Here is a 26052-nt window from a genome sequence, read left to right as displayed (position 1 = left end):
TGGTAATGGTGATTTCAGTGATCTTTTAAGTAACAAGCTAAAACAGCTATAAAATATATTTGGAACAGATAGGAAAATATAAATGTGTACTGGATATTATCACAAGGGAATTATTGTTCATTTTGTTGGTCTAATGGTAGTATTATGGTTAATAAGGAGAATATTCTTAATTTTTTTACAGCTACAACGTAAAATATGTAAGGATGAACTATCATAACCGACATAAACTTTGAAATGGTTTAGTAATACACACGTATATACACAAAGATAAAGTCAATATGACAAAATGTTACCCAGTTTTGGATCCAAGTAATGAGTATATGGCTGTTTGGTGTACCATTCTTTCTAATTCTTTCTTATTTTCTGTTTGTTTAAATATCTTTCTTTAAAAAATTTTTTTTGAAGTTTATTGATTTTGACGGAGAGAGAGAATGAGGGGGGTAAAGGCAGAGAGAGAGAGGGGAGAGAGAGAATCCCAAGCAGGCTCCATGCTGTCAACACAGAGCCCAGTGGGAGGCTCCAACCCATGAACCATGAGATCATAACCTGCCGAGATCATAACCTGAGTCGAAATCAAGAGTTGGATGCCTAACCATCTGAGCCACCCAGGCGCACTTTAGCTTTTTTTATTTTTATTTTTATTAAGAAAAATGTTTAGGGGCTCTGCACTGATAACATGGAACCTGCTTGGGATTCTCTTTCTCTCTCTCTCTGCCCCTCCCCTGCTCATGCTCCTTTCAAAATAAACTTAAAAAAAAAATTAAAAAATGAAATCATTAGCTTTTATAAATAGACCAAATAGAAACTAATATACAGCTGTGTAATAAATTATTGATTATACTAATGAGAAATCAAGACTTATGTGGGTGAAAATGTTATCAACTCTCAGTGTTGACCAGAAACCTTTGGCCAAAAGTCTTTAACATAGACTCTGCACATTAAATCTGATTAGAGCTGATTGATAAAATAGTTTCTGAAGTTCTCCAGCAGTTTCCCAGGTGTTTCCTGATTTCAATAACCTAAATATTCATTTGCAAATTCATCTATCTTAAGACCATTGGGAGCAATGATTTCTTTCTTCTTCCTGAGTGCTGTTATGTGATCCTTATCATTTTTTGCCTAGCACTTTTAATTATGTCATTGTGACTGCCTGGTTTATTCCTCAATGAAACTGCCACTTCTTTAAGGGTCAAATTTCAGAATTCTTGATTTCTCTACCCGATATGCATCTATCCCCAAAATATATATTTATGGAAGGACTTTAAAGATTCATGCTGTGATGTTTGTAGAACCCAGAAACTCTACCACCACTACACAATTTGTTTTGCAAACCATTATTTTTCTAGTAGCTTGCGTTCTGAAAGCAAAGCTCATCCACGTTTCCAATGATCAGACGGGTTCCACTGCACTTTGGGAACCAAAATTCCAAGAATGCCTTCAGGTTCCAAATTTACCCCTCCTGTAATGGAAAATCCAGTGCTGACCTCTCCTGCTGAGGTGGTAGTTTTTGATTGCACAATATTGTTTTCCCTTCTCAGGGCTTCAAGAGCCAACACTCTTTGAGAACCTCTCTCACTAGAAACACAGACTGTTCATTTAGCAATTAGAGCTGTCAGCACAGCAAGCTGGCAAGAGAGCAGCTTATGTCCCTGGGCAGGGAGCCCTTGGCAGAGCCAGGTCCTCAAGGCCTAGGGAAATAGGTAGGACAGTGACTCTAATTTGTTACTTCCCCAGCACTTACTAATTTGCATCTTGTATCCTGGCAAATGACATATGTTTTAACTGCACCTATATGGCAGGGAGGAAAGTTAGACAGAAAGGGTAGGGAGGAAGAAGAGGAATGGTCTGTGAGTCTCCAATGGCTTGGATCTTGATGCTGCTGCCCCATCCATTCATCCCTCCATTCAACACGCATCTGACCATCTGCTCTATACTAGTTCCTGAGATTTGTGCCAGGGATTCACTGGTAAACATGACATGGTTCCTGTCTTTGAGGGACACACAGGGAGTGACAAAAAAACAACAACCAAAATATAAATAAGAGCAACAGGTTTCAGATTTTATGGAAGAGAGAGACGACATACAAAAAGGAATGGAATAAAATGTCGGTCTCCAGAGTTTCCACTTGCCCCTTTGCCCTAAGGAGCCAAATTTCCTAACCATTTTGGCATACTAATACTTTCCAGGTTCTTTTTTGAGGTTTTCTATCATCTGACCAGAAAACCCTGAAATTTCTCAAATTTTTATGGTACATGCTATTTGTGCATTTTATTTTGTCCTATAAAATGTGTCAAGCCTGTGATAGCTATCTAGGTATTGCATGTATATAAATCTTGTCTCCCTGAGACCCCTCACTTGATGATGGTGATTATCTTGTATTTTATTATATAGCTACTCAATATGCATTTTTAATTGGATAGCTACTGAGCTGTTAGAAGGACCTTCATCTTTCTATCAGATGCTACATGTGAAAAATGAAGAGAATTGCCCTACCTCCTTACCACCCACCCCCAGAATTGATGATCAAGGGCTCTGAAGAATGAATATATTCTTAAAAAAATTTTTTTTTATGTTTATTTATTTTTCAGAGAGAAATAAAGAAACAGAGTGTGAATGGGGGAGAGGGAGAGAGAGGGGGAGACACAGAATTCAAAGCAGGCTCCAGGCTCTGAGCTGTCAGCACAGAGCCCAACGCGGGGCTCGAACTCACAAACTGCAAGATCATGACCTGAGCCGAAGTCCGCTGCCCAACCGACTGAGCCACCCAAGCGCCCCACAAATTAATACATTCTTGATAGATAAGGGTGAATAATTAGTGTCCTCCCTTTCATAATTCAAGATACAAATGTCAGGGAAGGATCAAGGATAGTGCCCCTTGCTACCCAAGACTCTTTAGGTATAACTAACAGAAACCCAACTCCAATTCCCTTAAGCATAAGAAAGGGAATTTGTTGGTTCAATTAACCGAAAAGCCCTAGGATTGGTATTAACTTCAAGCATAGCTTGATATAGGTGTTTAAACAATGTCATTAGGCCTTATTATTCCCTCTCTCAGCTCTGCTCTCCTCTGTGGTAGGAAACAAGGACATGTGTAGCTTTTGACTTTATGATTCTCAACAACGTTCAATTCTAGAAAAAGAGCCTTACTCTCCAACCATATTCTAGCATATCTCACGTAGTGACTCTGATTGTCTGTAACTGTGTCATATGCCCATTCATTTGACTACTGTGGACAGTAGGAGGAAGCATTACAACTATCTAGGCCTAGGGCACTTTTCCACCTCTACCCAACGATGTTGGTATGGCACTACTTGATAATACTACCGGAACTACTACGGACAGGGAAGGGATGTTCTCCAGTGGAAAAAGGTATATTGGGAAGACAACAGATATCCACAGGCTCCTTGATCATTCTTACTTAGTCCAGAAGCAGGGAGAATTCAAGTCCATGTATGGGCAGTGGAACCTACTGAGGGACCACTATTTATCCTTTGGTGGATGACTACATCTTGACTTCCCTTTCCAAGTGCTGGCAGCATCTAATTGGTAGAAAGTAAACTAACTGTTTTAATTTGTTCCTTACTAGTTCTCTCCTATTCATAGAGAGGAAAGTGGCCTCCAAGTAGGTTGTACTCCTTGTCACAACTTGTGGGAAGATGTGGCTTATTTTATAGGTAGGTCAAGGCATGATACATGGCCAGGTCACTTCAGAGTAAAGAACAAGGGGCCAAGTATGAAACAGATTACAGGCTCCACGTCTAGATAGGAGCCGTAGTGCACAGTGACTGCCTTAAAGCCCAGTTATAGACTGGGCTCATCAGGGATGCAATTTTATGGGTGGGGCTTATCAGAGATGCACCATATGAGCAAAATAAATTCCCCACCCCAGCTACTGGTGCACTGGGAGTTACAAATATTTCCCCAGCCCTTCCAACTCCTCCATCCCTTCCCTAGCAAAGAGAAATTTCTGAACTGATTGATTAGATTAAAATGCTAATTAGGCCTTGTTCATTAGGTCTTGTTCAATGATCAAAATCTTTTGGGGTTGGAAGATTCATTTACATCAATAGTAGTTGATGCAGGCTCAGTTGCAGCTGTCAACTGGAGTGTCTTGGCTCTAATTCACATGATTTCTCCATGTGGCTTGGGCTTCTCCCACCATAGTAACTGGGTTCTAAGAAGCAGTATTCCAAGAAAAAGGGAGAGGAGGTAACCAGTTCTCTCAGGCCTGGATTCAGAAGTCCCAGAACAACATATCCACTTCCATCTATTAGTAAAAGCAGTCACAGGGGCAGCCTGTATTCAATAAGAGGGACAATAAACTTCACCTCTTGATGCGGAGAGCAGCATACACATAGAGGGAAGGGAAGAATTTTGTTGTTGTCGGAGGCCCTCTTTGGAGACTAGCTACCAGAGTTTGGGCTTTACTCTTATACGATAACATCACAATCTTTTTAAACTTTTAAAATATTTTAAAACATTATCTTATTTAACTTTGCATAACCTTAATTACTAGTGAGGTTATGAAACACACACACACACACACACACACACACACACACACACACACACACACATACAGTTGACCCTTGAATAATGCTGGGGGTTAGGGGTATCCACCCCCCATGCAGTCAAAATCCTTATTTAACTTGTAACTCCCCCCAAAACTTAACTACTGATAGCCTATTGTTGACTGGAAACCTTACCAGTAATAGTTGTTTAACACATATTTTGTACATTATATGTATTATATATGTATTATATATGTATTATATGTATTATATATATATATATATATGTATTATATATATTATTTGTATTATATGGAAACCTTACCAGTAATAGTTTGTTTAACACATATTTTGTACCTTATATGTATTATATACTGTATTCTTACAATAAGAATGTTATTAAAAAATCATAAGAGGGGCACCTGGATGGCTCAGTCTGTTGAGCATCTGACTTCGACTCGGGTCATGATCTCACAGTTGAGGTCAAGTCCCACATCAGGCTTGCTGCTGTCAGCCTGTCAGTGTGGAGCCTGCTTCGGATCCTCTGTCCCTCTCTTTCTGCCCCTCCCCCCTCAAAAAATAAATAAAACATTAAAAAAAGAAAACATAAGAGAAAATATATTTACAGTACTTTACTGTATTTATCAAAAAAATCCACATATAATCCACATATGTATATGTATATATAGCTATTTGAATTTTTTCTGGGAATTGTCTTCACCTCTTTGTTCATTTTCTCCTTATGATAGCTTATTGATCTTTAGGAGCTGTTTATATCTCATGAATATTAATCCTTTGATGTTTGTTGCAAATACTTTCTTCACATTTTTCTTTTAACTTTATTCATTCTGCTATTTGAAATTTTAAAAAACTTTATGTTTTTTGAAACAATCTATCAGTGTTTCCCTTTAGGTATTCTGGGTTTCATGTACTCCTTGGGAAGGGCTTTCTTAAATTAACATCATAAAATACTGTCATCCATCTTTTTCACTGTGTATAGTTTTCAAATACGTATCTATAGAGGTATTAGGTTTTCATATCAATTATAGGAGTTGTGTATATATTAAGTCCTTATTAGTCATATTTGCTACATATGTATTTCAAGTGTAGCAAATTAGTGGTATAATTTTGGATTGACTACAAAATTTTAATTTTCATAGAGTTGATTTGCTGACTAGAGTCATCCAATGCATTCATGCTTAGAAGAATTTTCCTTCTGTGATTTGATACTAAATTCTGTTTTATCTCATTACTTTTAAATATATTTTACTACTTTTTAATATTTCCCTCTTTCATTCATCTGTAGGTTACTTTGGGCTATAAACCACTTATTACAGTAACATTTAATAAGTCATCCTCATTTGGGGCACCTGGGTGGCTCAGTCAGCTAAGCGTCTGACTTCAGCTCAGGTCATTATCAGGTCACCTTGTGAGTCTGAGCCCCACATCAGGCTCTCTGCTGTTAGCATGGAGCCTGCTTCTGTTCCTGTCTCCCTCTTGTTCTGCCTGCCCTTCCCTAGCTCGTGCTTTCTCTCTGTCTCAAAAATAAATAAAAACATTAAAAAATTTTTTTAAAAAGTCATCCTCATTCACTTATTTCAGTGGTGTCTCTTTTTGTCATATACTAAATCCTGACATACTTCTGTGCCATTCGTCATAGTCCAATTTATACAAGTATACAAGTATACCAATTTATACAAGTCATTTTGATTACAGTTGCTCTGTTGTACTTCTTAATATCGAAGAGGGTTAGACTCCCTTCTTTGCTAGTCTTTATGTTTTAGAATAGTCTGTTTCTTTCACTTAATTATTCTTACTGATGTAAAAGTTGAGCGGTATGCCAAGAGTCCAGTCAACCAGGGTTTCTAGAACGGCTCTAGAAATGGGACAGGAGATTATGTACTTCTACCAAAAGGAATAAGATACAACTCAGGGGCCCAAACTTATGCATAGGGGTGGGGGTCAACATGGGCTTGAGGTACAGAGGGAGAAAAGGGAAGGGAATGTCACAATTTTAGTGCTATATGAAAATCCGTCAACAGGGATGGGATATGTTTATTTTTAATTAATGAAAACACTGTTTTAATATTTTTTCACTTTTTAAAAACTAAAAACTATTTTATGGTCAAAATTATAGGTTGTATTAATAAACATCCAATGATTCATAAAAACATGAAGAGGAAGGCAGTGTGTCCACAAATAACATTATCCAGAGATAACCACTATTAATAGTTCCTTCCAGATATACCCCTCTCTTTATTTAGCCACACACACACATATGCACAGGCAGGACCTTGTACATATGATGTTCTCTGACCTCTTTTTTCATTTGAAAAAATATTGTGGGTATCTTTTCATGTTAATATATCTAGGCTAACATCATTTTTTTAAATGTTTACTTATTTTTGAGAGACAGAGAAACAGAGTATGAGCAAGGAGGGGCAGAGAGAGAGAGACATAGAATCCGAAGCAGGCTGCAGGCTCTGAGCTATCAGCACAGAGGCCCATGTGGGGCTTGAACTCATGAACCATGAGATCATGACCTGAGCCGAAGTTAGATGCTTAACTGACTGAGCGATCTAGTTGCCCCATAGGCTAACATCATTTTCAATGTATGTGTAGAATTCCATTGTTTGTATGTATGCCATAATTTATTTACCAGATCCCTATTAATGAACTTCTATTTTATTTACAATATACAAATACTGGTATTAACACTCCTGCAAATGTATCTTTAGAAATTTGTATTATTCATTCCATAGGATAACTTATAGAAGTAAGGGGCACCTGGGTGGCTCAGTCAGTTGAGTGTCCAACCCTTGATCATAACTCAAGTTATGATCCCAGAGATGTGGGATTGAGCCCCATGCCAGTCTGCACTGAGCGTGGAGCCTGCCTAAGATTCTTTTTCCTCTCCCTCTCTCTGTCAAGTTAAAAAAAATTTTTTTAATAAATAAATAATTTATAGAAGTAAAATCCTGGTTAATTTTCTCCCTAAAGGTTACCATTATATAGAATTTTGTGCTAATCGCTTCTCATTTTTCTTTATAATTTACCCCACCTGTAGTTACTTCTAAATGACAATGTAGAAGCTTTTTAAATTCTTGTGTAGGTCAAACTTATCTATTCTCCTTTATGATTTATGACTTTTGTTTTATGTTTAGAAATGTCTCTCTCATTTATATATTCACTGTATTTTCTTTTAGTGCCAGTTTCAGTTTTTTTACATTCAAGTGCAAAAACAATCTGGAATTTATCTATTTGATTTAGGAACTGAGATAGGAAATTCAACCAATTTCTTTTCCCCCAGATGGTTAACTAGTTGCCCCAATAGCATAGGTTAGAATAATCTGTATCTTAAGAAGGATAATACAACTCCGTTTCTTGCTCCCTTGTAGAAACTAAGGAAGATGTGGTTCTGGGCTAAGAATGTAATCCAGTCACTAAGAGCATTATAGTAATCTTCAGAGCCTTGGCCAAGTCTTTGTGCAACTGAGGAAAGACCATAAAGAGCCACTGGGCTTCTTTTTCTGAGCAAGCCAAAATGAGCACAATCTGTGAGCCAAGAAAGGGCAGAGGAACTAACAGCGCTCTGCATAATAATGCGAGACTCTGACAGCAGTGTGAGAGTGCTCCAGATGCATAAGTTGAGAAATGCTGTTCCTATTTAAGAATTTATACTGAATCAGGAGTCACGCGTGCCTCGTTTAAATGTTCCTTCTTTTGTCCATTCATTCATTTATCCACAAATAACTTATTGAGTGCATACCATGTGTCATGTACCGAGGCTGGATTTCAAAGCGCTATTTGTCCCTCGGGCCAGAGGCCCTGGGCAGGGAGGACATCCCTTGGAAGGTGACACTTGAGCAAATGTCTGAGGTGAAGGATAATATAGGAAGCATTCTAAGTAGAGAGAATAGCAAGTGCAAAGGTCCTGAAATGGAAATGTGCTTGGCATATTTAAGGAAAAGCAAGAAAGGCCCACATGGCTGGAATGAAGAAATCAAGAGGGAAAGAAGCACCAATGAGTTAAGTGGGAATGCACACCATGTAGCATCTTGAAGGCCATTGTAAGAACTTTGGCTTCTAGTCTGAGTGAAATAACCCGACTTCATTTTAAAAGGATTTCTTCCGTTGCTGGGCAGAAATAAACTGTAGGGGAAGCGGGGGCACGAGAGGGAGACCAGTAAGATGGGGATGATGGGGGCCTGGACCGAGATGGCAGCAGTGAAGATGGTGAGAAGTAACTGGATTCTGGATATATTTTCACAGCAGAACTGACAGGATTTGCTGCTGGATTAGATGTGAGAGGTGATCAAGAGGAGTCAAAGGTGACCTCAATCTCGGTGTGGGAGATTGGAGGGATGAAGTTGCCCATTTACAGAGATGGGAGGAGAAAGTCTGGGGAGAAGACTAGGATTTTGGCTTTGCACATGTTAAGTTTGAGGTGTCTGTTACTCATCCAAATGGAGACAGGTAGATAGATTTATGAGTGTGGATTCCAGGAAAGAGGTCCAGCTAGAGATATTATTATGGGGGTTGAAAATATATAGATGATGTTCAAACTCACAAGACTAGATGTGGAGAAGTGAAGCAGAGAAGGCAGACAATAAAGGATGTATTATCGCCAAGTCATCACTGTGTGTAACTGGAGCTTAACCCTGCAGAGGAGCCCTGAATCTCGAATACACCCTGAGGGGTGTGGTTGCTGAGATATTAATATACCAACTCCTGTTAGTCACTAAATAAGGGCTGTTTTGAGGGTATGTTAATTTGTAGGTACTCCTGGCCCGATGGACCCACTCACCCATGGTCATACCATGTTCTGGCTTCTAAAGAAAGTCAATAGGCAAACAGATGCAGGTCCTGACAATTAGAAGTAGGATGGTGTGCACTATAAGGCCCAAGGTATAAGGGTGGAGCCATAACACCATCTTCTACACCATTCTATCTCCAGAACTTAGAACTGTCACTGATACAGAAAGGATACTCAATAAATACATGTCAAATAGACATTGTTCACATGTGACTTAAACATCATAGGGCTTTTCTGGGAAAAAAACGCATTTTGCATACAACTCTTAAGTTCCCCTTCCTACATCATGATTTCCTGTCATTTTCCCCAATCCTTCAGTAGAGTGAAATACACTTGGGCAGCCTTGTGCAATTGTGATGTGGACCCTGAAGGAGCAGAATCTGTGGAGAATATGTCCAGGAGCCCCAGGCAGAGAAGGGAAGAGCTGGGGGGAGCATACACAGAGTAGATAATTCAAGGGGAAATAAGAGGGATGTCTGACAAATGCCTACTTTTCCAATGCCTACTAGACAAAGCTGACTCTTAGATGAGTGTTTGGGCATCTCTCTTTTCCCTCCCACTCATATGTCAAATATTACATTCCATTGTATTCTTGTATCTATTCCTGGATTCTGTTTTGTTTGAGGGATCCTTATCTCTATTCTTTTGCCATTTCCAAAATGGGATTTAACTCTTTAAAGCCACCTGTTTTGTTTTAGTTTGTTTTTTCTTGCTTGAAAGCTTATAGGACTATTCCTTTTTTATTTACGCCTCCCTAAGTCTGCCTTCAGTAACTGACCCTTGAGGTAACTCTTAAAGGAGGTATAGGAGTGTGCAGGTAGAGGAAGCAATAGGTGCAGAAGGGAGCAGCCAGAAGTTTGTGTCACTGGAGCAAGGAGGTCAAGGAGAGATGACAGGTGGGGAGGGTGGGCTTGTGGGCAGGGTTTAGTATAGTTTGTGTGGCAGATTGTATTTTCCATAGATGTCCAAAGTATCTCCAAACTCATATACTCATCTACAGTGTGAACTGATACTCTTTCAATTGAGAGGTAAAGTCTATGTCCCCTCCCCTTGAATCTGGACAAATTTGCCTGTGACCAACAGACTGTAAAGTGACACTGTGTGAACCCAGAGGCTTACATAAATGGCCATGTAGCTTTCCACTTTGTTTGCTGGAGCACTTGGACTTGGAACTCTGAAATGTCATGTAAGACATCAGGCCACCAAGCTATGAGGAAACCAAGCCGGAAGGAGAGGCCACACATAAGTGCTCTAATCAGCAATCTGAATCTTCTCCACACAGCCTGTGAGGCAAAGAGCCTTCAGATGGTCCCAGTCACCAGCTATGGAGACACCCCTAGGTAAGGCCCTGGACAAAGGAGAGAGACAAACCGTTCCTCCTACACCCTATGCAAATCTCTGACCCACAGAATCCACAAGTCTAACAAAATGGTTAGTGTTTTACCCTGCTATATTTAGAGTAGTTTGTTACAAAGCCATAGTAACTAGAACAGTGTGTTGGGGTTTGGGCTTTATCCTGAAGGCAACAGGGAATCAGGAAAGTGGTTTCAGGCTGTGGAGTAACCTAGTTACACATAGGATGTAGAAGGCATATTTCAATAGTAGTGTGTACAAAGCGTCAGTGCTGCACAAGTCCAGGCTGCACCAATAATACAGGATATGATGTAATGACAGTGCCTACATCAGGCAGAGTAGCAGCTCCTGCTGCTGTGGAGGAACTGTCAGCAGCCAGAATGAGAAGAAAGTGAGCTACAAATGAGGCTTATGTAATAATCCAGGTAGGAGAAAAGGACGGTCTGAGTTAGGGTCAGGGACACTTCAGAAATATTTCAGACGTAGATCCAGTAAGCCTTGGGGCAGATCCTAGGCGTGAGGTAGCAGAAGTCTGGAATGACTCCCAAGCGTCTGGCTCACAGAGGATGGTGGTGGTAATTCCCTGTGTTGGAGACCACAGGAGATTTCATAATTAAAGCCATGGAGGTAAATGATGTGGCAGTCGGAGAAGTTATAGAATGAGAAGAAAGAAGGGCCTAGGACCAAACGCTGAGGAATGAAGATAGTTAAGGGACAGGCCAAGGTAGAGTAATGTCTGAAAAGAAATTACTGGAGAGGTGGTAAGAGAAATAGAAGTGTCTGGTGTCAGAAAAACCAATAGAGGAGAGAATTTTGATATGAAAAGAAAATGGCCAATAATATCCCATATCTGAAAGAGCAAGGAGGATGAGGACTGAAAAGCGGCCACTGAATCTGGTAATTATAATGTCGTTGGTGCCTTTAGAGAGAGTAGCTTCTGTGGAGTGGTGGGAATAATGGACAACGGGCAATGTACAAGGACTTACTGCAGAGTGAAAAGAAATATGAGTTCCCTAAACATGCAGGGAAAGAGAAAAGAGCATTGAAATCTAAAATGGCAGGGAGAGGAGGGAGAAGGGGTGGATGAGTGGGATGACTCAACCTTTTGTCATTTATACTGCAGGCCTTTGTCCCTCAGAGAGGCAGGACAGTACAGTGGTGAGTACAGGCTCTGGAGCCAGGGTGCCTGTCTTTGTAGCCCAGCCTCACCACCACTTACCACCATTTACCAAAGGAAATTTGGGCAAGTTAACTTAACTTCTTTGTCCTTAGTTTCCTCATCTGGAAAATATAATTATGACCGCTTCTTTGTTCTTGTGAGTGCTTAGAATAATGCATAGTAAATACCCCACAAATGCTAGCTATTAGTATTATGAATACTATTCTCATCAACAATTACTACATTTGTAAATTCTGGCTTTCTCTCTCAGGAATATCCACTGCTCCTGCTGTAGGGCAGTGATTTTCAAACTGTGGCCCAGGGACTTCTGTGGGTCCCTGGAACCCTTTTTTTTTTTTTTTTAAATGTTTATTTTTGAAAGAGAGAGAGAGAGAGACCATGAGCAGGGAAGGGGCAGAGAGAGGGAGACACAGAATCCAGAGCAGGCCCCTGGTTCCGAGCTGTCAGCACAGAGCCTGACACAGGGATTGAACTCATGAACTGCGAGATCATTATGTGAGGTGAAGTCTGATGCTTAACTGACTGAGCCACCCAGGTGCCCCTCCCTGGAATTCTTTCAGGGGGCCTGGGGATCAAAACTATTTTCATGAATGAAAACCTGATTTGTCATCTTTGCTGTCATCCACTCACAAGCATAGAATGCTGTTTTACAGAGCTGACTTGATATGTGATATTGCAAGGGATTGATGCAGAAACAGATACAAAAATCCAGCTGCCTTCTATCAAACAAGACGTTAAAAAAGATTTTCAAAAATGTGAAAGAGTGCCATGCTTCTCCCTTATTTCAGTTGTGTTGTGAGAAATATAATTAATTTTCATAAAAATATGCTATTTTTGTTAATTTGTTTATTATTATTTTAAATGATTTCAGACTAAATCTTTTAAAAAGTTACCTGTTTGAATTTCTAAACCATAAACATTCAAATGATATTATCAACATAAACAAAAGCCCTTTCAGGTCACCACTAATTTTTAAGACAGTAAAGGGAAACTGATACCCAAAGTCTGAGAATTACTGGTGTAGAAACTAAATAAGAATCAGAATAGGAGAGCAATCCCTATCAAAATAACACCAGCATTCTTCATAGAGCTAGAACAAACAATCCTAAAATTTGTATGGAACCAGAAAAGACCCTGAATAGCCAAAGCAACCTTGAAAAAGAAAACTGAAGCTGGAGGCATCACGCTCCCGGACTTCAAGACGTATTACACAGCTGTAATCATCAAGACAGTATGGTACTGGCATAAAAACAGACACTCAGATCAAAGGAACAGAATAGAGAACCTAGAAATGGACCCACAAACGTATGGCCAACTAATCTTTGACAAAGCAGGAAAGAATATACACCATGGAATAAAGACAGTCTCTTCAACAAGTGGTGCTGGGAAAACTGGACAGCAACATGCAGAAAAATGAACCTGGACCACTTTCTTACACCATACACAAAAATAAACTCAAAATGGACGAAAGACCTAAATGCAAGATAGGAAGCCTTCAAAATCCTCGAGGAGAAAGCAGGCAAAAACCTCTTTGGCCTCAGCTGCAGCAAGTTCTTACTCAACACATCTCTGTAGGCAAGGGAAACAAAAGCAAAAATGAACTATTGGGACCTCATCAAAATAAAAATCTTCTGCACAGTGAAGGAAACAATCAGCAAAACTAAAAGGCAACTGACAGAATGGGCGAAGACATTTGCAAACGACATATCAGATAAAGGGTTAGTATCCAAAATCTATAAAGAACTTAGCAAACTCAACACCCAAAAAACAAATAATCCAGTGAAAAAATGGGTAAAAGACATGAATACACACTTCTCCAAAGAAGACATCCAGATGGTGAACAGACCTATGAAAAAATGCTCAACATCACTCATCATCAGGGAAATACAAATCAAAACCACAATGAGATACCATCTCACACCTGTCAGAATGGCTAACATTAACAACTCAAGCAACAACAGATGTTGGCGAGGATGCAGAGGAAGAGGATCTCTTTTGCACTGTTGGTGGGAATGCAAACTGGAGCAGCCACTCTGGAAAACAGTATGGAGGTTCCTCAAAAAATTAAAAATGCAACTACCCTACAACCCAGAAATTGCACCACTAGGTATTTATCCAAGGGGTACAGGTATGCTGTTTCGAAGGGGCACATGCACCCCAATGTTTATAGCGGTGCTATCAACAATAGCCAAAGTATGGAAAGAGCCCAAATATCCATCGATGGATGAATGGATAAAAAAGATGTGGCATATGCATACAATGGAGTATTACTCAGCAATCAAAAGGAATGAAATCTTGCCATTTGCAACTACATGCATGGAACCGGAGGATATTATGCTAAGCGAAATTAGTCAGAGAAAGACAAATATCATATGACTTCACTCATATGAGGAACTTAAGACACTAAACATATGAACATAAGGGAAGGGAAGCAAAAATAATATAAGAACAGGGAGGGGGACAAAACATAAGAGACTCTTAAATATAGAGAACAAACAGAGGGTTACTTGAAGGGTTGTGGGAGGGGCGGTGGGCTAAATGGGTAAGGGGCATTAAGGAATCTACCCTTGAAATCATTGTCGCACTCTATGCTAACTAACTTGGATGTAAATTAAACAATAAATAAATTTTTTAAAAAAGAATCAGAATAGGAGATGTTAACTAGTTTTTACTCCTTTCTCTGATCACACAGGACAACTTACTTTTCCCTAAGGAAATGATTTATGTTCACCGCTCTGAATCTTTACTTGTGCTGTTCCCTCAGTTCGGAATGTCTATTTTCCTTTCTTTGCCTGTCAGAACTCTGCATGTCCTTAAAGGCACCTATACCCCAACTGTACTGGCTTACAGAGACATAGGTACTCAACTTCCCTTCTCATAGTCTTTTTTACTGTTTATCAACCACAAACATAGAAATAGCTGTGTGCCAATCTCAGGAGAAGCAGGAGGGCCTTGTCTCCTTCATGGTGGCCAATATCCCCCATGAGAACCCTTCCTCCCCATCGAGGGTCCTACGCTCCATACTCCCAAGGCAGGAACTCTTGAGTTGAACAACTGCACTGTCTCTTGGCTTCACTTTATAGTTGTAGCCATGCTCCAATCTAAGCAGAAGTGGGAGAGTAACCCTCTTCCCAGTTCTTGGTGAAACTTTGTCACCTGGGCCCCCACACACCTTTTCTTGTTCACTAACTCTCATAAACCTGCTACTTTAGCTTTGCTCAACAAGTCCCCTTCTATCAGAGTCAGACATAGTCTGGGCCTGATTGAGAAATGTGATACCTTGTTTTTTGTACTTTCATCTTTCTTGTACTCCTCAGGGGGTTCAAGCACTAAATATAACTTCTTCACAATAGTAGCATTTCTGCCAGGTTCTGAATCTTAATTTAAGCTTAGCTGGGATCCCCTGTTGTCGTTGTCATTACCATTACTGTCATTATTCTAATCCTCATATATGTTCTGATTCTCACTGTAATTCTGGAAGGAGTTGTTATCCCATTGTACTAGTTATCAGTTGCTATGTGACAAATTAGCCCCCAAATTTAGTGTTTTTCAACAATACTTATTATCTCTTAGTTTCTGTAAGGTCAGGAGTCCAGGCTGGCTTAGCCGGGTCCGCTGCTACACAGGCTGCAGTCAAGGATCAGATAGGGCTGTGGTCATCGCCAGTCTCTACTGGGAAAGGATTTGATTCCAGGCTGACTTACCTGCTTGCTGGCAGGATTCAGTTCTTCTCTGGCTGTTGGCTGGAGGCCTCTCTCAGTTCTTTGCCACGTGGGACTCTCTAACATGGCAGCTTGCTCCATTTAAGCACATAAGCTAAGACGGTCATAGAGAAAATTCAGGAGAGAGGTCAGTCTTTTGAATCCTCATCATGGAAGTGACATCCCATTACTTTTACAGTGTTCTCTTTGTTAGAAGTAAGTCACTAGGTCCAGCCCACATTCAAGGCAGGGGAATTATACAAGCGCATGAGTACAAGGTCCTTGAGGGTCGTCTAGAAAGAGAACTGTCACATTCATTCTCCTGGAGGATGATACTGAAACTCAATGAGGTTCAATAACTCAACCAAGGTCACTTGGTTCATAAATAGCAGAGCTGAAAGCCTTGAACTTAAGCCTTTCTGACCCCAAAGCTTACCTCTAGTACTTATTTCATATATTCTTACATTGCGTTTGTCATGGTAGTTATCTCCTTCATTCAACTACAGCCTTATTAAAGGTAGGGGATGCTTATGTCCCCTGGAGTGACAAAAATCTTGGTGAATAAATGGATGAATACATGAATCAATGAAAATAGTCCAAATGTTGGAACCGTGCATACAGAAATTGCTAAATGAAGGTTTATAATAAACAGAACTGTACCATAGAACTTGGGTCAAACTGAGAAGGGAGGAGTAGAAGTGAGCAAAGGGGCAACCCAGATGCACTGTTGACTCCATGGAGCTTTTCAGATTTCTCTTCCTTCTGTGTGAAACACAGATTATTGCTTCAGTGAGCAGAGACATATCCTGTGGGTAGCCAGAATTTAGACAGAATGGCCAAAAATGCTCAAAACATATTCTGGATAATGCTAGATCCACTTCCCACACCAAATGTATTTAAACTTTGTGTTTATGTGTATTTAACCCAGAAAATCCTAACCTATGTCACTGAGCTGCTTTAAAGGGAAAAAAAAAACAACAAAACTGGTAGCAGCCAAAATACTTATGCTAAAAGAGATGGAGAGAGCAAAAAAATTTCATGTAAATTTGGATGTTGGATTATTCCTTCACTTCACAATAATTGGTTTATTAGTATATTAATAAAATACTGGGGAGCCTGGGTAGCTCAGTCAGTTAAGTATCCAACTTTGGCTCAGGTCAGGATCTCATGGTTTGTGGGTTCGAGCCCCACATCAGGCTCTGTGCTGTTAGCATGGAGCCTGCTTTGGATTCTGTCTCCCTCTCTTTCTGCTCCTCTCCCACTTGTGCACTTGCTTACTCTCTTTTTCTCTCTAAAATAAATAAACATTAAAAAAATATATATACATATTAATAAAATATTGCCTGCAAAAGGTAACATTTCTAATAACCCTGATTTTATCAGTGGATACTTTGATATACGTTTTGTCCAGGCAGCTCTATCATTCCTGCCTTTTATGGGGCTTCTGTAAGATGGTTTCAGATATGATGTTACGCTATAGAAAGGGGCTTGCCTTCCACCACTCTTACCAGTAAGTGACAGCTCTCTGAGAAATAGTTGCTGGACGTATCACTTTCTTTCTTCCACTGTACATTTAGATTTTATCTTTTTTGGTCAGGGTCTCATGGAAGGCATGACTGAAGCACTGAGCTAAAGCAGTAACAGTGCAGCCTACTTTATGCAGGGAAAAGAATTTGGAGTCAAGAACTCCAGACTCTGTGATTGTGTGTGATATTCTTAGAGCTGGCCCGACAGTATTAATCCACTTCACACAGCAAATCATCAAGAGCCCTTTCTGGAAAATGGGAATGGGATTAACAACACTCCTGAAAACATAAATCTTTAAAGCTTTTTGTTGACTAGATCGGTGAAATATAAAAATCTACTCTGAAGAACAGTTACCTAATAGTGGTACTTGCTTTTTTGGTTTTCCTAAAAATATGAGCATAGAGGCTCAGGCACAGAATAGTACCTCACTGAGCAATCCCTCCAGAGCCCAGGCACCCAAGGGACATAAATTTGGTGGCTAAGCCCTGGGGCTCTAACTATCTGACTATCCCACTGTACTTTCTACTTCTGTTAATTCAGTAAGGCAACTTACAGAACATTATCACTGAGGCCAAAAATCCTACACTTCTAGAAATCCAGAAAATCCTACACTTCTGAAAATGTTTAGATAGTTCTGCTAGGTCCTGTACATGCTTGCTGATATTACACTGCTGAGAGTTGTCATCTGGAATTTAAGTCTTAGAGGAAGACAGTGAGGATCTCTAGAGCGTATACATTACACAAGTAGTGGCTTCATGATTGTGGAGCTGTGTATTTTTTAAATTTCTCAATTGTCAAACAGTAATTTTTTTCCTGAAACTTTTGCTTAAGTGTCTAGGTTGTTGCTGTTTATAGGATTATATGGGTCATTTGCTGTTGTCAAGTAGCATTTGCAATTGTTGAGCAAGGCTCCCTTAGCCATAAAACTATGCTAACCTCTCCAGGACATTCATTCCTCAACTCTGCTGACAGTACAAAGTTATCATATAGCCTGCATGGGAATATGAGGTACAGTTCTATTTTCAGCTCACCCTCTGGCTTGCTCTATAACCTTGGGAAAATCACTTCTAGGCCTTGTGCCACAGACCTGCCATCTGTAAATTAGGGCTGGTTAGTAACCCTCCTCTGGCGAAGTCAGTGGAAGTCATGAATTCTGGAGTTGGGCAATGAAGAACTTCAACATGCTCACTGACAGTCACTTATGTGTTAGTTCTTTTGAACTTTTTGCACAGCCCAGCCATCTTGTCCATGTGATCATATTTTTTGCTCCAGTAACACTTTAATGTAGAACACATAGAACAATTTTTCTATAACTGGACAGCCTAACTACCTCAGGCCCTGCTGCTAAGAGAATAGGTGTAAATTTTTCCATCTTATACATTCATTTCCATTCCCCCCAGCCATTATTCAGGGTGTACCTGAACATCAATTCCACTGGATTTTGCCATGGCAGGGGCTTAGCCAGGATCCATTCATTCTGCTTTAGTCTGTGGATGGGAATCAATATTTTTAGAACAAATAAGAAGCAAAAAAAAAAAAAAATCATACATTTAAGCCTGTCACAAACTTAAAACACCTACATTTACTTCGTGTTACTTTCCCATTCTTTATGTAAGGCAAATGTCAGCCAGAGCTTCCCTTCCCTTTGTAATCTCAAGGAGATTAGCCTAAACATCCATCCTTCCCAAAATTACCAATAATTTCTGAGGGGATCATTTTCTTGTCTTCTCTGGCCGTGAGTCCATGTATCAATGGCTGCTGTCTTTTCACTATTCCAACTGCCTCATATTCAGCCTCTTCTTCAGTTTCTACAAAATCACGCACAACTTAAGTGAGATTTTAAGATTTGAGAAAACAAGTTAAAACTTACATATTAGACATGCTTATTCTTTACATGTTTGTTTATTTTTGAGAAAAAGAGAGTGCATGCCCAAGTGGGGGAAGGGCAGAGAGAGACACACATACACAGAATCTAAAGCAAGCTCCAGACTGTCAGCACAGAGCCCCACGCAGGGCTCGAACTCACAAACCGTGAAATCGTGACATGAGCTGAAGCCGGATGCTTAACTGACTGAGCCACCCAGGTGCCCCTACTACTCCTGCTCTTTAAAGTCCATTTTCCCACCCTATCACCAGAGATTTCCCACTAGCCCTTCACTCTGTGCAGCGACCAGACTTGTCCTCCTAACTCCTCTCTCCCACCCACCTTTCCTTGCATGGTCCATCTCCTGTCACCACTCTCTTCCTCTCTCCCAAGAGCAAATATAAATTCCTCCAGTGTTTACATGCAGAGCAACTTTCTTGTGTTGCTAAGGCTTTTAATTACATCCATGCTTTTTTTTTTTTTTGAGTCTCACTTTATACCCGAAACAGCTTATCAAGTTATTTTTCCAAATGAAATTTCTTTCTAAAAGGAATCCTGGTGCCATTTAATACATTTCCTCCTCATCATACTCAACAATGTACATTTATTTATGTACACTCATCAGCGTTTAAAAACTCATTTGAATTCTACTTTTCTCATTATTTTGTTTGTACTTTCCCACTTACTAATGCAGCCCATGTTTCCTACTTTAATAAACACCCTTCAAATTATCAGGCATTTGAGGTATTTCCAGTTTAGTTTTGCCTTATAAATAGTGGTGCCATAAATATTTCATTTTTCTCATTTGGATTGTTCTGAGGGAATATTCTCCCAAATAAATAGATTATGGGGCAAACATGAATAATCTCATAGATTCTGTGCTTGCCTCAGTATGTTCATTAATAGTTGTCCTAATAAATAATTTTATCAACTTATGAGTTTGGCCATTTTGCTTAGCTCTACCAACATTCTCCTTGTTTACTTTTCAATTAATCTCACAGCAAGGCTAATAAATTCCCCAAAATATACTTTTTTGAGGTTTTTCATGTATGAAATATTTGGTCATATAACTTTGACATCTTGTCCAGTGAAGTTTGCATACTGATTTTGTTTTAACACGCTTATTGTGATACAATTCACATACCATACATCCATTCACATACCATCCATTGAACGTGTAGAATTCAGTGAATTTTAGTATATTCACAGGGCTATGCAATCATCTCCACAATAAATTTTAGAACATTTCATTACCCCCCAAAGAAACCCTGTACCCCTAGCCTTCACCCTATAGTCCCTCTATCCCACCCCAGACCTAGGCAGCCAGTAATCTGTGTTTTTTTTTTCTTAAGATTTTATTTTTGTTAAGTAGTCTGTACAGCCAACACAGAGCTTGAACTCACAACCCCGAGACCAAGAGTCACATGCTCTACTGACTGAGCCAGCCAGGCACTGCTAATTTTTCTTTCCATTCCTCCCAGCCATTATGTAGGATGTACCTGAACATCACTTCCACGGGATTTTGCCATGTCAGAGGCTTAGCCAGGATCCATTCATTCTGTCTTAGTCCGTGGATGGGGATCAATATTTTTAGACCAAATGAGGGGGAAAAAAAAAGCATACATTTAAGCCATACATTAAGTTACACATTTAAGTGTAACTTAAAACACTTACATTTGCTACATGGATTTGCCTATTCTGGACATTTCACATAAATGGAATCGTATAGGGGTGCCTGGGTGGCTCAGTCGGTTAAGCATCCAACTTCAGCTCAGGTCATGATCTCGTGGTCCATGAGTTCAAGCCCCATGTAGGGCTCTGTGCTGACAGCTCAGAGCCTGGAGCCTGCTTCAGATTCTGTGGCTCCTTCTCTCTGGCCCTCTCCACTCACATTCTCTCTCTCTCAAAAATAAATAAAGATTAAAAAAAAAACTTATAGGGGCGCCTGGGTGGCTCAGTCGGTTAAGCGGCCGACTTCGGCTCAGGTCATGATCTCGCGGTCTGTGAGTTCGAGCCCCGTGTCGGGCTCTGTGCTGACAGCTCAGAGCCTGGAGCCTGTTTCGGATTCTGTGTCTCCCTCTCTCCGACCCTCCCCTGTTCATGCTCTGTCTCTCTCTGTCTCAAAAATAAATAAACGTTAAAAAAAACCTATAAATGGAATCATATAATATATAATCCTTAGTGACTGGCTTTTTTTACTTAGCATAATGTTTTCAAGGTTCATCTATCTTGTACATGTATCAGTCCTTTATTCCTTTGTATTGCCAAATAATGTTCCATTATATAGATATATCACAATTCTTTATCCATTCACCAGTAGATGGGCATGTGGGTTGTCTCCACTTTTTGTCTATTATGAATAATTTTGCTAAAAACATTCATATACAAGTTTTTATGTGGACATATGTTTTGGACATACATGTATATGTAGGAGTGCAATTGCTGGGTCATATGGTAATTCTACGTTTAACTGAGGAACTACCAGACTGTTTTCCAAAGTGGCTGCATCATTTTATATTTTACATTTTACTGGTCCCACCAGTATTGCATGAGGGTTCCAATTTCTTCACATTCTTGCTGCATTAGTTTTCAAGGGCTGCCAAAACAAAATACCACAGACTGGGCGGTTTAAACAACAGAAATGTATTTTCTCATAGTTCTGGAGGCTGGAAGTTCCAGATCAAGATGTCAACAGGTTTGGTTTCTCCTGACATTTCTCTTCTTGGCTTACAGATAGTCACATTATTGTTATGTGCTCATATGGTCTTTTCTATGTGTATCTATCTATATATATATCTCTGATGTCTCTTCTTTTTTTTTTAAGGATACTAGTCACATTAGATTAGGGCCCCAACCTTATGACCTCATTTCACATTAATTACCTCTCTAAAGACCTTATCACCAAATACAGTCACAGTGGGGTAGGTTAGGGGCTTCCACATATGAATTTGGGGGGACAAAATTCAGTTCATAACACTTGCCAACTGCTGCAGAGTAAAATGTTTACATCTCCCAAAAATTCATATGTTGAAACCTAATCCCCGAAGTGATGCTATTTAGAGATGGGACCTTTGGGAGATGATTAGGTCACACAGGTGGAGCCTTCACACATGGTATTAATGCCTTTTAAAAGAGACCCCAGAGAGTTACCTCACCCTTTCTGCCATGTGGTGAAAAGACAGACATTTTTGAACCAGGAAACAGGTCTTCATCAGACATAAAATCTGCACAGTGCCTGGAGTCTGGACTTTCCAGCCTTAAGAACTGTGAGAAATAAATGTTGTTTAAGCCATTCAGGCTAAGATATTTTTGTTATAGCAACTCAAATGGACTAAGATACCAACATTTGTTATTATCTGTCTTTTTTGATTACAGCCATTCTGGTGGGTGTGAAGTTGTACCTCATCGCAGTGTTGATTTTCATTTTGTTGATGGCTACTGACACTAGAAACATCTTTTCATGTGCTTATTCGCCTTTTGGTTATCTTCTTTGGACAGTTATCTGATAATATCCTTTGTTCTGAATTATTTCTTTATTGTAACATATTATTTTTATTGTAGCTTATCTGCATTATGGATTAATCATATAGATATCAAACATACTAGAAGGAAACATGGGAGAATTTTTCTTAATTTGGGGGGTAGTGACAGCCTTTCTAAGATTAAAAAGAACTAGAGGGGCGCCTGGGTGGCGCAGTCAGTTAAGCGTCCGACTTCAGCCAGGTCACGATCTCGCGGTCCGTGAGTTCGAGCCCCGAGTCAGGCTCTGGGCTGATGGCTGGCCTGGAGCCTGTTTCCGATTCTGTGTCTCCCTCTCTCTCTGCCCCTCCCCCGTTCATGCTCTGTCTCTCTCTGTCCCAAAAATAAATAAAAAACGTTGAAAAAAAATTAAAAAAAATAAAATAAAAAGAACTAGAAACATAAATAAAAATCAATTAATGTGACTACATGAAAATAAAAAAAATAATTCATTGCAAAAAACAAAGCCAAAAGACAAGATGAGGGAAAGATAAACAATTTATTCACAATGGACTAATTTTATTTATATAGAGAAAGGGATAGATAAATATCTCTTTTTCTATCTATCTATCTATCTATCTATCTATCTATCTATCTATCTATCATCTCCAACAATAAAGAAAAAAAAAGACCAACAATTGAATAGGAAAATGGGCAAAGGGGTGCCTGGCTGGCTCAGCTGGTAGAGCATGAGACTCTTGATCTCAGGGTTGTGAGTTCAAGCCCCACATTGGGGAATAGAGCCTACTTAAAAAAAAAAAAAAAAAAAAAAAAAAAAGAAAAAGAAAAAAAAAGCAAAATGGGCAAAGGATATGAACAGACAGTTCACAGAATGGCAATTTTAAAAACCTTATGTTTGATAACATAATGTATAGAGATATGTGATGAAATGGGCACCCTGATAAATTAATGTGGGAGCATAAACTGACACAAACTACATGGAGAGCAATTTGGCAACATTTATCAGAACTTTTAAAGTCCCTACCTTGGGATTCAGCATTCAACACCTACGTATTTAGTCTAGACAGACATTTATTTGTTCACATGCCAAGTGGCTACAAATAAGAATATAACTACTGACTGCAGCATTCAATCATTTGATGAAATACTATGCAATCATCAAAAATGATGTCCAAAGTAGAGTGTTACATGAAGAAAAGCAAGGTGGCAAAACTGTGTAGAGTACTGTGTGTGTGTATGTGTGTGTGTGTGAGAGAGAGAGAGAGACAGACAGACAGACAGACAGAGGGAGAGAGAGAAGAGAGGGAAAAGACTGGGGGAAGAGGAGCACCTGGGTGGCTCATTCAGTTGAGCATCCGACTTCAGCTCAGGTCATGATTTCATGGTTCGTGGGTTTGAGCCTAGTGTTAGTCTCTGTGCCGACAGCTCAAAGCCTGGAGCCTACTTCAGATTCTGTGGCTCCCCCTCCCTCTGCCCCTCCGCCACTCACACTCTGTCTCTGTCTCTCAAAAATGAATACACATTAAAATTTTTTTTAAATAAAAAAATACTTGGAGAAGAGTTTTTATACATATATGTAATATTGTAATAGGTAATATTACATATATGTTATATATATGTATATATATATTTATTGCACTGAGTGTCTCTGAAAGGACATACGACAAATCCGTTAACTGTGATACTCTAAAAGGAGAGAAAATTGGGGGAAGGAGGAGGGAGCAGTGGATAATGGAAACTTTCTTTTCAATGCATATCATGTATTTTTGGTGTTATTGAAACGTTTAGCTGTTGTGCGTATTACATGGTTGTCATTAAGAAAACAAGAAGACGAAAAAGATGTATATGACCACAAGTATTACAGGGTAACAAGCCTTTTGGTTCTCTCCTGGCAGAAATCCCCACCACCACCCTACATCCCCCCCCTGCAAAACATGACTTTTGATTTTGGAACGCGTCTCGTGAGGACTCTCCTAGTCACCTGTTTACCCATCTGCTCCTCCGCCTGACTGATTGGGATATCCTTGAAAGCAGAGGCTGTTACTCATTCCGCGCTTCCCCAAACAGTGTGGCTAGTGTTCTGCAAACAGCAGACGAAGTCTAAAACGGGAAGAAAGAGACCCCGCAAAATCACAAGCGTGTCCTCAACATCTCAGACTCTCACGGATCTTTTATTTGGGGAATGTGCGTCCCCTGGTCCCTCCACACTCACCTGACACACACGTTTCCAAGGCAGGGGACTCTTAAACCCGTACAGCTCTCCACGGTGGGCGAGGACCTCTGAGCCCGCTGCGTCGCGGGGCCGCCTGGCCACTCCGGCTCCGCCCCCAGCTTCCCGCGCTCCGCGCCCATTGGACGTCCTCCGGAGCGGGTGGGGCTTTCCGCGTGGTGCCCCGTGCCCTGGGGCCAAAGGGGAGGCGTGCGCCCAGCGCCGGGAGCCGCGCGGGTGCTGTGGGAGCAACCGGCGATGCCCCGGGACCCGGTTCCCGCCGGGGCTGCAACCCGAGCTGCAGCCGGGGCCGTGGCTCCGAGTTTAGTCTCCGCGACTCCCTCAGCTCGGCGGGCTTCGGACCATCTGAAGCGGTGAGCGCTTCCTTTGCCCCCTGGGCTCCCTGCCCTAGTCCGTCCTCCGGGGCTACTGGCACTGGGTGGGCTGGCAAGGGCGGGCGGGCCAGCGGGGTCCTCGCCGAGGCATCCTCGTGTCGCGGGGTGCGGGTCCGGATTCCGCTTCCCTTCCTATCCCCCCGCCCCGGGCCTCCCGCTCCCCCGTGACTGTCACTCCTCAGTAGGCCGGTCTTCAGCACTGTTCAAGTTGTGTGCGCGGAGGCGCCAGCGGATCTGCGAATATCCGTGGGACGCCTCTCCGGCACTTGTCGCTCGGCTTCGCGGTCCCAGCAGCAATCCCCCCGTGTCTGGACAGGCTCTGTGGACGCGGCGCTGTGCGGGCGAGGCTTGGGAGACCACTCTTTAGTAAATGGTCCTTTACGCTGCAGGGCACCGGGCGGTGGTGAGGAGTCTTCCAATAGCATGTGGTGTTCGCTTCTCAATCAGAGAAACCGCGCGGACGAGCTCCGGCTCTTTTAAAAGGTTGCTCTTAAAAAAAAAAAAATTACGTTGTAGAATTGCATAATACGCTGTATCTCCGTCCAAAAATAGTTTTTGATATCAGGGTAGTAGTCATTTGAATGCAACATTGACACTTTTGTTTCCTAAATAGTAAGTTTGAGCTTTTTTATTTTAGAGTAATAGATTACTTAATGAAAGGAATTTCTCAAGTACAGAAAAATAAAAGAAACCATACATAGTGTTTTGAGTCATCAATTTTTTTTTTTTTTTTGAGTCATCTGTTTTGAGGGATTTTGGTTTTTCAGTTTGCTTAGGTTTGCTTTCACCCACAACTGCATACCCAGGTTCCAGACTTTGGAATGGTGTAAATAGCGAGTGCGGTCCCGCCCCCAGCCCACTTGATAGCTGAGGGGAATCGGCCACGCCCCGGAGCCCGCTTGGCCTGCGGACTCCGGGCTGTCCCCGAGCCGAGAGGCTGTCGCGCCGCCCCAGGAGGGCGAGAGGACGGCCGCCCCACCGGCTGTTTATTGCAGCGATTTGTACGTTCCAAGAGT

At 40.8% G+C, this 26052-nt stretch overlaps 1 protein-coding gene and 1 long non-coding RNA gene across 10 annotated transcripts in view; one reads left to right on the top strand and one right to left on the bottom strand.

The window, feature by feature from the left end:
• Nucleotides 1-12761: 12761 nt before the first annotated feature.
• On the bottom strand, nt 12762-24823 carry LOC132694649 (uncharacterized). Of its 2 annotated transcripts, none has more exons than XR_009617417.3 (5): nt 24645-24820; nt 24414-24532; nt 18783-18896; nt 18507-18575; nt 12762-15676 (listed from the first exon to the last, which is right to left on the bottom strand). It is a non-coding gene; the product is annotated as an uncharacterized LOC132694649 (long non-coding RNA). The 2 variants fall into 2 exon arrangements; XR_009617423.3 differs by lacking the exon at nt 12762-15676 and adding an exon at nt 16957-17335 and having other exon boundaries at nt 24645-24823.
• Nucleotides 24824-24831: 8 nt separating this feature from the next.
• Nucleotides 24832-26052, top strand: part of ZNF638 (zinc finger protein 638) — a 138269-nt gene continuing 137048 nt past the window's right edge. For 3 of the 8 annotated variants that reach the window (XM_060658198.3, XM_060658150.3, XM_060658140.3), the window contains exon 1: nt 24835-25015. In XM_060658198.3, the coding sequence (XP_060514181.1) occupies nt 24900-25015 (116 nt within the window). In that variant the 5' untranslated portion in view covers nt 24835-24899. Of the gene's footprint in view, nt 25016-26052 lie in introns of all 8 variants that reach the window. The other 5 variants (XM_060658166.3, XM_060658193.3, XR_013554681.2 and 2 more) reach the window with 4 other exon arrangements.

The sequence above is a fragment of the Panthera onca genome, chromosome A3 (genome assembly GCF_046562875.1).
Source record: "Panthera onca isolate mPanOnc1 chromosome A3, mPanOnc1 haplotype 2, whole genome shotgun sequence".
In the NCBI taxonomy this organism is placed as follows: Eukaryota; Metazoa; Chordata; class Mammalia; order Carnivora; family Felidae; genus Panthera; species Panthera onca.
This window is presented reverse-complemented; position numbering and strand designations above follow the sequence as displayed.